Source organism: Carassius carassius, chromosome 50, assembly GCF_963082965.1.
Source record: "Carassius carassius chromosome 50, fCarCar2.1, whole genome shotgun sequence".
In the NCBI taxonomy this organism is placed as follows: domain Eukaryota; kingdom Metazoa; phylum Chordata; class Actinopteri; order Cypriniformes; family Cyprinidae; genus Carassius; species Carassius carassius.
In genome coordinates, this window is record NC_081804.1 from 20,328,154 (window position 1) to 20,343,055 (window position 14,902).

At 42.2% G+C, this 14,902-nt stretch overlaps 1 protein-coding gene across 2 annotated transcripts in view; it reads left to right on the forward strand.

Moving 5' to 3' along the window:
- The window catches only part of cd44b (CD44 molecule (Indian blood group) b), a 137,140-nt gene that overhangs the window by 99,024 nt on the left and 23,214 nt on the right, over nucleotides 1-14,902 (forward strand). Inside the window, exon 2 of one of the 2 annotated variants that reach the window (XM_059546374.1) lies at nucleotides 10,196-10,283. In XM_059546374.1, coding sequence (XP_059402357.1) covers nucleotides 10,217-10,283 — 67 coding nt within the window. In that variant the 5' untranslated portion in view covers nucleotides 10,196-10,216. Of the gene's footprint in view, nucleotides 1-10,103; nucleotides 10,284-14,902 lie in introns of those variants that run through there. The other variant, XM_059546373.1, reaches the window with a different exon arrangement.

Below are 14,902 nucleotides of genomic sequence, written 5' to 3' on the forward strand. Positions count from 1 at the left end.
TGCGGTTGTTTGATGAACTTGTGAAAAACTGGAGCGAGAAAGAGGAGAGGAGAAAAGAAAAACAGCAATAGGTTCGAATGAGAACGCTAATGACAAGCTAATGAGTGCTAACGCCCTAACGCTCATGTCTTTTGAGTTCCTTCTTGTCCGTGATTGATGTTGTGATGTTGCATCCTAATTTGATGTATTGTATCATGTTGGATGTGCCCTTATTCTCCCGCGATCGTTAAAAGTCCCCTTTAGTATATCTTTTCCTTCATGCGCCTTTATTCACACACCCAGCAGCCGTAACAGAATCATGGACCCAACTGAGCCTGAGCGAGCGGTGTAAGGCACGCCTGCCAGCCAGCGGTCCCAGAGAGGATTTCACCGCTTTCGTGGAGTGGGTGCTGGAGAAAAATGGATCTTCGTTCACCATCTGCACCACTGAAGAGGATATCTCCAGCCCCACTCCCGAACCAGAGACCAGCCAGCCGCCATCCTGCTGCACGGAGCGAAAGCCAGAGCCCATCGCAGCCGCAGAGCCCGAGCCAATCACTGTCGGGGAGCAAGGACTCGAGAGCGCGACTGACCAGGTGTGTGAGCCGGCAACACCGTGCATCGTGGGATTACTGGTGGAGATCGAGGGCATGGAGGAAAGCCCTGCCCACACTCCTGTGACTGAGGGTGAGCTGCAATTGTTTTTTTTCAAATTATATGGAGGAATTAATGGACCTTTTTCAAATGGACCTTATAGACTTGTTCAGTGAGTTTTACCCGAATCCCCTGTGTCTTCGCTGGTTCCACCCAGCCCTGAATTTCCTGTTTCTCTGCTGGTTCCATCCAGCCCAGAATTTCCTGTTTCTCCGCTGGTTCCGCCCAGCCCTGAATCTCCTGTTTCTCCACTGGTTACGCCCAGCCCTGAATCTCCTGTTTCTCCACTGGTTCCGCCCAGCCCTGAATCTCCTGTTTCTCCACTGGTTCCGTCCAGCCCTGATCCTCTTGTTTCTTTGCTGGTTCCGTCCAGCCCTGATCCTCCTGTGTTCCCTCCCAGCCTCCCTCTCCCACCTCCTCCTAGACCAGTCAGTTCCTCTGCTCCATTTCTGCTGGTTCCGTCCAGCCCTGAATCTCATGTTTCTCCGCTGGCTCTGTCCAGGCCGGTTCCTCCTGTGTTTCCTCCTGGACTCCCTCTCTCATCTCCTCCTAGACCAGCCAGTTCCTCGACCTCATCTCCTCTGGTGCCAGTCAGTCCCGCAGCCCACCCTCAGTCAGTGCCATCTGGGCGCAATGGTTCACCAAGGGACTTCCAGTCTCCAGCTCCGCATTGGCGTGTGGATTCCCTGTCTCTGCCTCCAGCCTCCGAGCCCTGGACTCCACCTCGGTCCTTCGACCCTGCGGCTCCGCCTTGGCACCCTGATCCCTCGTCTTCACCGTGGCCCGTCATCCGACCTGCTCCACCGGGCTCCTTCGTCCCTCCGGCTCCACCTTGGTCAGTCGTCGACCATCTGCCGCCTCGGGACTCCACTCCTATGGCTTCACCTCGTCATTCCATCCCTCTGGCTCTGTCAGGCTCCTCCTTCCCTCCGACTCCACCTCCGTTCTCAGTCACGCCGACTCCGCAGCAGGCTTCTGGAGCCCTGCCTCCGCCTCGGTCGCCGGTTCCTTCAGCGCTGCCTTGGACCTCCGGACCCTCTGCATCACCCTGGCTCTGTGGCTGCTCTGCTCCATCTTGGGCTCCTCACCCACAGGCGCAGTCTCCGTCAGTCGGCCCCTGGTGTCGTCGGCTCCTCCTCCACCATGGCTCCTCCCGCCGTTGACTCCACCATGGATCATCATCCTGGCTGGTCTCTGGAGCACCATCTGGCTCCTCCTGCTCCGGGCTCCTCCCCTGGCTCCTTCTTCCATCTACTCCACCCTGGTTCTAAGCTCCTTGCTCCCTCTTTGCCTCCCCCTTGCCTGCTCCACACCCACCTCTTGCAGTATTGGTATTCCTCTTGCAGTGCGAGGACGCACCGTTCCAGGAGGGGGCGAACTGTTACGTACATGGACTTTCAGTTCCCTTATTTGGTCATCTTTTCTTGTTTGGTTAAATGATTAATCCCCACCTGTCTCCATTCACCTGATTTCTCCCTCGTGTTTAAATACCCTGTCTTTTGAGTTCCTCCTTGTCCGTGATTGATGTAGTGATGTTGCATGCTGAGTTGATGTATTGTATTATGTTGGCTGTGCCCTTATTCTCCCGCGATCATTAAAAGTACCCTTTAGTATATCTTCTCCTTCGTGCGCCTTCATTCACACACCAGCAAGCTGTAACACTGATAACATAATATAATATAATAGCTTTAAAAATTGTAAAGTGTAGAAATAAAATGCTTGCAAAAACACACTGATTAAAAATTATATAAGGCATGTATATAATTTCACAAAAAGCCTATGTAAAGACACACGCAACGTGTATTTTTAAAATATATTTTAAAAATATATTTAACAGTGCTTCACGTATATGTGAATATATTATCTTTCCGTATGGCTCCACAGGGACACAGCAAGCTGAGACTTTACATTTCAGTGTTTTTACTGGAGTCCTTTATAAAGTCATGTTTCTTGTGTAGTGCCTGAGACAGACACACCTATTTGTTGTTTTTAAATATATGCTTCTCGTCCAACAAGTAAATTAGGTGACAGAGTGTTTGGGGAACAACTGTCAGACTGTTACTAACACCCAGATTTAAAAAAAAAAAAACATTACCATAGCTGCAAAGACACATCTGCAAGATTTCACTCTCATTTCCTCTCACCATCTGATTACAGTCAACTCGGAATAAGAATGAAACAGACAAACTGATGCAGTCGTTATACAGCATAACAATCCTTTAAAAGATTAGAGTATTAGAAGTTTATTAGTGTGTTATGTGTAAGCCAGGTTAAAGAGATGGGTCTTTAATCTAGATTTAAACTGCAAGAGTGTGTCTGCCTCCCGAACAATGTTAGGTAGGTTATTCCAGAGTTTTGGCTCTAAATATTAAAAGGATCTGCTGTCCGCAGTTGATTTTGATATTCTAGATAAAGGATAGATAGATAATCTATTTCAGATTGGCTATTTGATCAAAAGTTTTGAGATCGCAGCATATGAGAAGAACTATATATTTTGATGAGATCTTGTTCAAGTACTGAGGAGCCACACCATTCGGGCTATATAAGTAATTAGCAAGATTTTAACACGCACATATATTTCACAGAAAATACAGTCCTTTTTTGTGTGTTTTTTATTCAACGCCCTGTCTGCAACAATTCATTTTGTAATTGTTCATTTGTTTAGTTTTTTTTCTCAGCAAATTTTTTTTCTTATTTCACAGAAAATACAGTCCTTATAGGGAACCCCCATATTTTACACCAACAAGTCATTGCGTATATAAATGATTAACAAAGACTTTCAGAAAAAAAAGACAAAAATAAACCCATATGATAATCTCTGCATATACTGTAAGTGTGTATGGGACGTCCAAAGATGATGTTTGAAAACTACACAAAGTGAACAGTGGTAGTCCATGTGACTACAGCTGATCAATCAATGTCTTCTGAAGTGAAGCAACGTCTATAAGAAAAATACTTAGATGTTACATTTGACCATTTTGTTCACTTTGTGACTTTTACACTTGCATTATATGGACTAAATCTTTCTTTGAGAAGAAAGACAGTCAAAAACATCTGGTGTGGCATTAAGACTGAGTAAATGATGAGAGTTTTTTTAATCTTTGGGTGGACCAGAAACATAATCTAGACGGAATACTAAAGTGTGTGTTGAAATAATGGTGACTTTTAAAGCCCCCTTTTTTTCTCTAATTCTGAAATCTTCTCTGTCAGCCTAACTATTTCCCTGCATTTATCACATGTGAATCCCTCATCAGCGACAGAGATAGATAAACTGTACATGTGGCAAGAGGTGCAAATAACAATAACAGGCGAAGCCATTACTCACCGTGCTTGATGAAATATTCTTACTGCGGTTGTTTGATGAACTTGTGAAAAACTGGAGCGAGAGAGAGGAGAGGAGAAAAGAAAAACAGCAATAGGTTCGAATGAGAACGCTAATGACAAGCTAATGAGTGCTAACGCCCTAACGCTCATGTCTTTTGAGTTCCTTCTTGTCCGTGATTGATGTTGTGATGTTGCATCCTAATTTGATGTATTGTATCATGTTGGATGTGCCCTTATTCTCCCGCGATCGTTAAAAGTCCCCTTTAGTATATCTTTTCCTTCATGCGCCTTTATTCACACACCCAGCAGCCGTAACAGAATCATGGACCCAACTGAGCCTGAGCGAGCGGTGTAAGGCACGCCTGCCAGCCAGCGGTCCCAGAGAGGATTTCACCGCTTTCGTGGAGTGGGTGCTGGAGAAAAATGGATCTTCGTTCACCATCTGCACCACTGAAGAGGATATCTCCAGCCCCACTCCCGAACCAGAGACCAGCCAGCCGCCATCCTGCTGCACGGAGCGAAAGCCAGAGCCCATCGCAGCCGCAGAGCCCGAGCCAATCACTGTCGGGGAGCAAGGATTCGAGAGCGCGACTGACCAGGTGTGTGAGCCGGCAACACCGTGCATCGTGGGATTACTGGTGGAGATCGAGGGCATGGAGGAAAGCCCTGCCCACACTCCTGTGACTGAGGGTGAGCTGCAATTGTTTTTTTTCAAATTATATGGAGGAATTAATGGACCTTTTTCAAATGGACCTTATAGACTTGTTCAGTGAGTTTTACCCGAATCCCCTGTGTCTTCGCTGGTTCCACCCAGCCCTGAATTTCCTGTTTCTCTGCTGGTTCCATCCAGCCCAGAATTTCCTGTTTCTCCGCTGGTTCCGCCCAGCCCTGAATCTCCTGTTTCTCCACTGGTTACGCCCAGCCCTGAATCTCCTGTTTCTCCACTGGTTCCGCCCAGCCCTGAATCTCCTGTTTCTCCACTGGTTCCGTCCAGCCCTGATCCTCTTGTTTCTTTGCTGGTTCCGTCCAGCCCTGATCCTCCTGTGTTCCCTCCCAGCCTCCCTCTCCCACCTCCTCCTAGACCAGTCAGTTCCTCTGCTCCATTTCTGCTGGTTCCGTCCAGCCCTGAATCTCATGTTTCTCCGCTGGCTCTGTCCAGCCCGGTTCCTCCTGTGTTTCCTCCTGGACTCCCTCTCTCATCTCCTCCTAGACCAGCCAGTTCCTCGACCTCATCTCCTCTGGTGCCAGTCAGTCCCGCAGCCCACCCTCAGTCAGTGCCATCTGGGCGCGATGGTTCACCAAGGGACTTCCAGTCTCCAGCTCCGCATTGGCGTGTGGATTCCCTGTCTCTGCCTCCAGCCTCCGAGCCCTGGACTCCACCTCGGTCCTTCGACCCTGCGGCTCCGCCTTGGCACCCTGATCCCTCGTCTTCACCGTGGCCCGTCATCCGACCTGCTCCACCGGGCTCCCTCGTCCCTCCGGCTCCACCTTGGTCAGTCGTCGACCATCTGCCGCCTCGGGACTCCACTCCTATGGCTTCACCTCGTCATTCCATCCCTCTGGCTCTGTCAGGCTCCTCCTTCCCTCCGACTCCACCTCCGTTCTCAGTCACGCCGACTCCGCAGCAGGCTTCTGGAGCCCTGCCTCCGCCTCGGTCGCCGGTTCCTTCAGCGCTGCCTTGGACCTCCGGACCCTCTGCATCACCCTGGCTCTGTGGCTGCTCTGCTCCATCTTGGGCTCCTCACCCACAGGCGCAGTCTCCGTCAGTCGGCCCCTGGTGTCGTCGGCTCCTCCTCCACCATGGCTCCTCCCGCCGTTGACTCCACCATGGATCATCATCCTGGCTGGTCTCTGGAGCACCATCTGGCTCCTCCTGCTCCGGGCTCCTCCCCTGGCTCCTTCTTCCATCTACTCCACCCTGGTTCTAAGCTCCTTGCTCCCTCTTTGCCTCCCCCTTGCCTGCTCCACACCCACCTCTTGCAGTATTGGTATTCCTCTTGCAGTGCGAGGACGCACCGTTCCAGGAGGGGGCGAACTGTTACGTACATGGACTTTCAGTTCCCTTATTTGGTCATCTTTTCTTGTTTGGTTAAATGATTAATCCCCACCTGTCTCCATTCACCTGATTTCTCCCTCGTGTTTAAATACCCTGTCTTTTGAGTTCCTCCTTGTCCGTGATTGATGTAGTGATGTTGCATGCTGAGTTGATGTATTGTATTATGTTGGCTGTGCCCTTATTCTCCCGCGATCATTAAAAGTACCCTTTAGTATATCTTCTCCTTCGTGCGCCTTCATTCACACACCAGCAAGCTGTAACACTGATAACATAATATAATATAATAGCTTTAAAAATTGTAAAGTGTAGAAATAAAATGCTTGCAAAAACACACTGATTAAAAATTATATAAGGCATGTATATAATTTCACAAAAAGCCTATGTAAAGACACACGCAACGTGTATTTTTAAAATATATTTTAAAAATATATTTAACAGTGCTTCACGTATATGTGAATATATTATCTTTCCGTATGGCTCCACAGGGACACAGCAAGCTGAGACTTTACATTTCAGTGTTTTTACTGGAGTCCTTTATAAAGTCATGTTTCTTGTGTAGTGCCTGAGACAGACACACCTATTTGTTGTTTTTAAATATATGCTTCTCGTCCAACAAGTAAATTAGGTGACAGAGTGTTTGGGGAACAACTGTCAGACTGTTACTAACACCCAGATTTAAAAAAAAAAAAACATTACCATAGCTGCAAAGACACATCTGCAAGATTTCACTCTCATTTCCTCTCACCATCTGATTACAGTCAACTCGGAATAAGAATGAAACAGACAAACTGATGCAGTCGTTATACAGCATAACAATCCTTTAAAAGATTAGAGTATTAGAAGTTTATTAGTGTGTTATGTGTAAGCCAGGTTAAAGAGATGGGTCTTTAATCTAGATTTAAACTGCAAGAGTGTGTCTGCCTCCCGAACAATGTTAGGTAGGTTATTCCAGAGTTTTGGCTCTAAATATTAAAAGGATCTGCTGTCCGCAGTTGATTTTGATATTCTAGATAAAGGATAGATAGATAATCTATTTCAGATTGGCTATTTGATCAAAAGTTTTGAGATCGCAGCATATGAGAAGAACTATATATTTTGATGAGATCTTGTTCAAGTACTGAGGAGCCACACCATTCGGGCTATATAAGTAATTAGCAAGATTTTAACACGCACATATATTTCACAGAAAATACAGTCCTTTTTTGTGTGTTTTTTATTCAACGCCCTGTCTGCAACAATTCATTTTGTAATTGTTCATTTGTTTAGTTTTTTTTCTCAGCAAATTTTTTTTCTTATTTCACAGAAAATACAGTCCTTATAGGGAACCCCCATATTTTACACCAACAAGTCATTGCGTATATAAATGATTAACAAAGACTTTCAGAAAAAAAAGACAAAAATAAACCCATATGATAATCTCTGCATATACTGTAAGTGTGTATGGGACGTCCAAAGATGATGTTTGAAAACTACACAAAGTGAACAGTGGTAGTCCATGTGACTACAGCTGATCAATCAATGTCTTCTGAAGTGAAGCAACGTCTATAAGAAAAATACTTAGATGTTACATTTGACCATTTTGTTCACTTTGTGACTTTTACACTTGCATTATATGGACTAAATCTTTCTTTGAGAAGAAAGTCAAAAACATCTGGTGTGGCATTAAGACTGAGTAAATGATGAGAGTTTTTTTAATCTTTGGGTGGACCAGAAACATAATCTAGACAGAATACTAAAGTGTGTGTTGAAATAATGGTGACTTTTAAAGCCCCCTTTTTTTGTGTGTTTTTTATTCAACGCCCTGTCTGCAACAATTCATTTTATAATTTTTCATTTGTTTAGTTTTTTTCTTAGATTGATTAATTAATGAGCAAATCATGTAATTATTTATACTGAAAAATAGTCAGCCCTGATATCAAAACTATTGGCCTTTGCTGATGTATTTCCTGCTTGAATTCACTCATTAAAAATGATGATAGTTGATAGTTTATTCGTTTTAAAATTAATGTTAATACAGTTCTACTATATATAATACTAATGAATTACTAAATAATATCAATAATATAAATGCATTTATTTGATTATATTAATGAAAGAAATTCAGTTTATATATGTCAATGTTCAGTCAGTTTGGTCTGTAGGTTTGGTGAAATAACCTAAATCATCAGTAAACTTTTAAAAGCGGTTGGATGTAAATAACACTAGATAAGCAAGGTTATATTGATAATTCCTTGCTTAGAAGTGTTTCATTGGCATCTAAACTTTTGTGTTACCATGGTGAGATTGCAAAACTGCAACCACTACAACCACTTCCTGTTTTTTCCAGTTCAGTGTGATTTTGTGAAAATGCAATTCTTTAGAATTCTTTGTAAGATGTTTAATAATAATTTAATACTTACAGCAAAATTCCAGCAGGAACCAGACTCTAAATAACTCTACATAGTTAGCATTATTTAGCACATCTTCAGTTCTTGTGTAGAGGGCATGCTGTGCATCGTTGTTTCCACTTACCTGAACTCATGACGAACTCAACTCTTCTGCCATCTGCCATCTTTCACACTTCAAAATTAAAATAAATCGTACCTATATATTAATTTCTTGACCAAACTTGAACTGGAGCAACCAGAAACTGTTGAATTGACTTCAATTGTTCTCATACACACTGCTTTCTATGTTTTGTTAATGTTGAGAGTATTTTTCATTTCTGGGAAGAAATGTTTACTTATTTGTTTATTTTTTTGTACTTTGTCAGATCGTTATGAGCAGTAAAGTGTTGTAGTAGCAGCCATATGATTTGTGCCTCATATATGTCTTAATTGTGAATTTAAATTAGCTTTATGGCACAAACATTAAATTAGGCACTATAAAGTGTTAAAGTGAAATTGCATTCGACTAGACTCATCTTTACTTAATCCGTCTTTAGGGGTTTTTGTGTACATTTGTTTTTGTGCATCACCATAGCAGAGTATGGAATCATAACACTATGAAACCAACAGCTCTCTACAGGAAGTGACAGTGTCTTGTTTACTCTGTTCATAACAACAGTACTGTTGACAACACAGCATGATGACCTGTGACTGCAACAGCAGTAAGATCAATGAAGCAATTCACCTTCATTCAAAAAGCAGTTTCTGTTTTTCACAAGAAGACAGTGAGAAACTTGAAATGTAGCTAATAATGTCAGGTTTGTTCATATTGTTGTGTTTGTCGGCTGTTGTTGTTTTTCAAAGAAACTTCCTGTTGTTAATCTTAAACCGAGAAATCATTTGGGTTATTTCAATAAGTCACTGATGTGGAAGATAAATGCTTGTGTTGTAGATGTGCTGCTTCTAATTTGGAAGTGAAAAAAAAATCACTGCATAATAATATTTCTTAACTTTATATATATATATATATATATATATATATATATATATATATATATATATATATATATATATATATATATATATATATATATATATATATATATATATATAGTTTAATGCATTAATGAGAATTTGTGGGGAAATGTGTTGAAAATAATACATATAATAATGTCACAAATCTTGCTCATCCTTAAATAGGCTTCATGTATTTTTTCATTTGGTTTGTGCCTGAATATTTTTTTTATATTGACCCGGTGCATGAGATCTCTTTGTAAGCTGACAGTCGTTGTACTGTGTAGTTTTTGGAAACTTTCCCCTTGCCAAAATTATTTTCACCATCTTTGCATCTTTTCTACTCACACAAAAAGACCAACACATGTTTAAATATGTTGAAAAAAAGAAACAAAACAAAACAAAAATTCAAGTGACTGTTCATCTCTTTAGCACTGGTTTGAATCATACAGTTTAATTTTATTTGACTGCCAAAATAAATGTAAAGCATGACGAGAATCAGTAGCAGGGTGATTTAGAGGTGAAGGAAGATTCAAGAATTACGTCAGTCAGCGATTTACAGATAATCATGGTCACTTACCAAACTAACACACTAAAAGTGTCAGGCTCACAGAGGCCTGAGAGAGAGAGAGAGAGAGAGAGTGAAGGCGAGTGGATGGGGAAATATAGAGGGGTGTGTTGAAGCATGCACCTCCCTTTCCTCTGATCTTTATTAGCTGTGACACTGAAATCTCACCTTACAAAACTCCAAACTGACAGCAAACTCTAAGCTCTACTGTACACCCTCTGGATTCACACAGAGATTTCCTCACCAGCCATCGGGATGTGGATTATGCTGTTGGGACTCGCCTCTGGATTACTGGTCTCCTTGGGATCAGAAGATACCACAGGTAAGAAAAGCCGTCACAGGAACATTATACATCTGTCTATATTGACAGCGTCAGTATGCCTGAGTACAGATAAACAGCTGCTCAACAGCTGCTCTGAAGAAAGACAGATATGCTGAATGGCAGTAAAGAGCCAGAAGAGTTTAAGCTGTTTGAAAAGAAAGAAAGATGGGGAATGACTAATGGCTGGTATCAGATTGTTCTTAAAAACACATACAAATATTCAACTTGTGTTGTAGCATCTCTGTGTGTTGTCATGCAACGAAGAAATTAAAACTTCTCCAAAAATGCAGTCACTGTTTCTGTAAGCAGTTACTGTGGTAACATTTAGTTCTGAAGTTTGTCACATGTAGTTCTTGAAAGCTTTGACCGTTGTCTTGACACATTTGAGTGGATAAATCTGGCTGCTGTGGTGTATTATTTTTATTATCTCTTCTTCACATCTTAAATCCCTTCTAAGGGTTCTCTATGATTGCACTACTGATGAAAGCAATACTAATGAATACCTTAATGAAGAACAAAGTGAAACTCAGTTGTGTCCACCAAAGCGTTTTTTAGCCAGCTGAAAATGGCAGGTGCTCTGCAGAAAACGCCCAGCTGTGAGTGTCTTTTCAGTAGAGATGCGGTTGCTATGAAGCTGTGGTCACACTACACTTTGAGCGTGCAAAATTCGTTTGGGGTCGGGACATGACATCATGCTTTGCAGCATTTAAAAAACAAAAACAAATTCAACACACAAACAATAATAATACACCTTAAAATGTAAAAACACAATCAAATCCATTTCCTGCAGCACTGCAGTTTTAGATTTATATTATTTTAATTCAGATAGGAGGTCAAGCTGTTATGTATCGATCTGCTGTTGGTCACACAGTATCACGTAATGCTAATTCACAGGCCAGAATTCACCAAGTTTGAACTTTTTGCATGGGCTTGCATTTCCGGTCTGATGCATTCTAATGTATGAATGGAATTCAATGGAACGAAAAGTGTAGTGTGACCACGGCTTGACATGGATATCCGCTGAAGTAACATGGCAGATGCATCATGAATGAAATGTTTTTGCAAGCCTCATGTTTCATTACAATGATATGGTAGTCCTGCAATTCCATGTGGTAAAGACATAAATACTCAATACTTCAGTCATGACATGCAGGGCAGTGTTGCCAAGTCAAGCCAGTGTTGCAGATTTCCCGCAGAATTGACCTATTGGATAAGCCCCTCCCCTCAAACGCAGATGAGCCAATGGCAGTCGAGTATCAGCCACACGGGGAGCACTTTCAGCGCCATCGAGAAACATTGGAAGATCCGAAGCTCACATCGGTTTAATGGTTTTTATGCTATAAAAATGTAAAAACAATGTGCCTGGGATACTTGTAACACTGATGGATGGGCAATATAATTTATTTTATTACATTTCCTAAATCCAAACAAAACCGAGCACGATGCCCCTAAGCATTCAACCCTAATCCCAATGAAGAGGAAAACGTTCATTTTCTGGTTATCATACTCTCATTAAGTTCAGGGCTCCGAACCAGTTCAAGGAACGAAAACGAAAACCGGAAACGAACAAAATTTTGACAGGAACACAACCAGAAACGGAAACGAAATCAATTTTTATAGTTCCGAACAGAATCGAAAATTTGAAATGGCCAATAACCGGTTAATAACGTTATTTTATCGTTCCATTTAATATTTGAAATTTGCTGTCAACCAATCATGAATTCCAGTAGACTCTGGCATATGCAAATATGACACTGAAGCCAACGAGTGAAATGTCCGCTCAGCTGTGAACTCATCATAGGAGAGTCTCAATGACAATGCACCGCCTTCAGGGCCGGATTAAGACCAAATTAGGCATGATGACGCAGCGCAAAAAGGGCCTTTTTTCTAGGCGTTTGGTGCATGTGCATTAGTGGTGGAAATTATGATTCTTTCGAGAGATTAGTTCATTTTCAGTTCGTTCACCAAAAAGATTCGTTCACTGATTCGTTCAGTGACCATTTCTTCGTATTACACAAAATATGCCAGCAGGTGGCGAAAAAGAGTGTATTATGTGTTATGTCTTAAGTCGACGAACGTATTCACTTGTGGCAAAAACTGATTTGGCTTTATTAAAATGTGTGCATAATCGCATTCAATATATAAAGTCTAATTAAGTTGTTCAGATGAACAAAGCACAAGGTTTTCTTGCATAATTAGCATTTTAATTGTTTTGTCAGACAGTTCGTATATTATTTATTCACATTCATAAATCGGGGATTTAAGGTCTAAAGAGAGAGTGAGTGAAGTGACATTCAGCCAAGTATGGTGACCCATACTCAGAATTTGTGCTCTGCATTTAACCCATCCGAAATGCACACACACAGAGCAGTGAACACACACACACACTGTGAGCGCACACCCGGAGCAGTGGGCAGCCATTTATGCTGCGGCGCCCGGGGAGCAGTTGGGGGTTCGATGCCTTGCTCAAGGGCACCTAAGTCGTGGTATTGAAGGTGAAGAGAGAACTGTACATGCACTCCCCCCACCCACAATTCCTGCCGGCCCGGGACTCGAACTCACAACCTTTCGATTGGGAGTCCGACTCTCTAACCATTAGGCCACGACTTCCCCCAAATATGTTCTGTTCTGTATGCTAGTTATGTCCTTGTATGCAAGGTTGGGGGTTTAAATCCCTGGGAACACATGATTGGTAAAAATTGATAGCCTGAATACACTGTAAGTCGCTTTGGATAAAAGCGTCTGCTAAATGCATAAATTTAATTTAAATTTTACCTATAACTGCGCTTTGCATTTTGAGAGATTGACATGCTAAATTGCCAACTGACCCGGTTTACTCATTCATTTAGCTCTCGAACGAGATAATAAAGTCAAAAGTCAAAGTCACCTTTATTTATATAGCGCTTTAAACAAAATACATTGCGTCAAAGCAACTGAACAACATTCATTAGGAAAACGGGGTCAATAATGAAAAAATGATAGTTAAAGGCAGTTCATTATTGAATTCAGTTATGTCATCTCTGTTCAATTAAATAGTGTCTGTGCATTTATTTGCAATCAAGTCAACGATATCGCTGTAGATGAAGTGTCCCCAACTAAGCAAGCCAGAGGCGACAGCGGCAAGGAAAAAAAAACCTTGGGAGAAACCAGGCTCAGTTGGGGGGCCAGTTCTCCTCTGACCAGACGAAACCAGTAGTTCAATTCCAGGCTGCAGCAAAGTCAGATTGTGCAGAAGAATCATCTGTTTCCTGTGGTCTTGTCCTGGTGCTCCTTTGAGATAAGGTCTTTACAGGGGATCTGTATCTGGGGCTCTAGTTGTCCTGGTCTCCGCTGTCTTTCAGGGATGTAGAGGTCCTTTCTAGGTGCTGATCCAGCATCTGGTCTGGATACATACTGGATCCGGGTGACTGCAGTGACCCTCTGATCTGGACACAGACTGGATCTGGTGGCCACGGTGACCTCGGAACAAAAGAGAAACAGACAAATATTAGCGTACATGCCATTCTTCTAATGATGTAGCAAGTACATAGGGTGTTATGAGAAGTGTTTCCGGTTCTGATTTACCTAATAAATGCAGCCTAAAAATCCTTTAACGGATTTGGATAATAAAAGCATATTAGTATGTTATGTGTATGCCAGGTTAAAGAGATGGGTCTTTAATCTAGATTTAAACTGCAAGAGTGTGTCTGCCTCCCGAACAATGTTAGGTAGGTTATTCCAGAGTTTAGGCGCCAAATAGGAAAAGGATCTGCCGCCCGCAGTTGATTTTGATATTCTAGGTATTATCAAATTGCCTGAGTTTTGAGAACGTAGCGGACGTAGAGGATTATAATGTAAAAGGAGCTCATTCAAATACTGAGGTGCTAAACCATTCAGGGCTTTATAGGTAATAAGCAATATTTTAAAATCTATACGATGCTTGATAGGGAGCCAGTGCAGTGTTGACAGGACCGGGCTAATATGGTCATACTTCCTGGTTCTAGTAAGAACTCTTGCTGCTGCATTTTGGACTAGCTGTAGTTTGTTTACTAAGCGTGCAGAACAACCACCCAATAAAGCATTACAATAATCTAACCTTGAGGTCATAAAAGCATGGATTAACATTTCTGCATTTGACATTGAGAGCATAGGCCGTAATTTAGATATATTTTTGAGATGGAAAAATGCAGTTTTACAAATGCTAGAAACGTGGTTTTCTAAGGAAAGATTGCGATCAAATAGCACACCTAGGTTCCTAACTGATGACGAAGAATTGACAGAGCAACCATCAAGTCTTAGACAGTGTTCTAGGTTATTACAAGCGGAGTTTTTAGATCCTATATTTAACACCTCTGTTTTTTCAGAATTTAGCAGTAAGAAATTACTTGTCATCCAGTTTTTTATATCGACTAAGCAATCCATTAGTTTTTCAAGTTAGTGTGTTTCACCGGGCTGCGAAGAAATGTAGAGTTGAGTATCATCAGCATAACAGTGAAAGCTAACACCATGTTTCCTGATGATATCTCCCAAGGGTAACATATAGAGCGTGAAGAGTAGCGGCCCTAGTACTGAGCCTTGAGGTACTCCATACTGCACTTGTGATCGATAGGATACATCTTCATTCACTGCTATGAACTGAT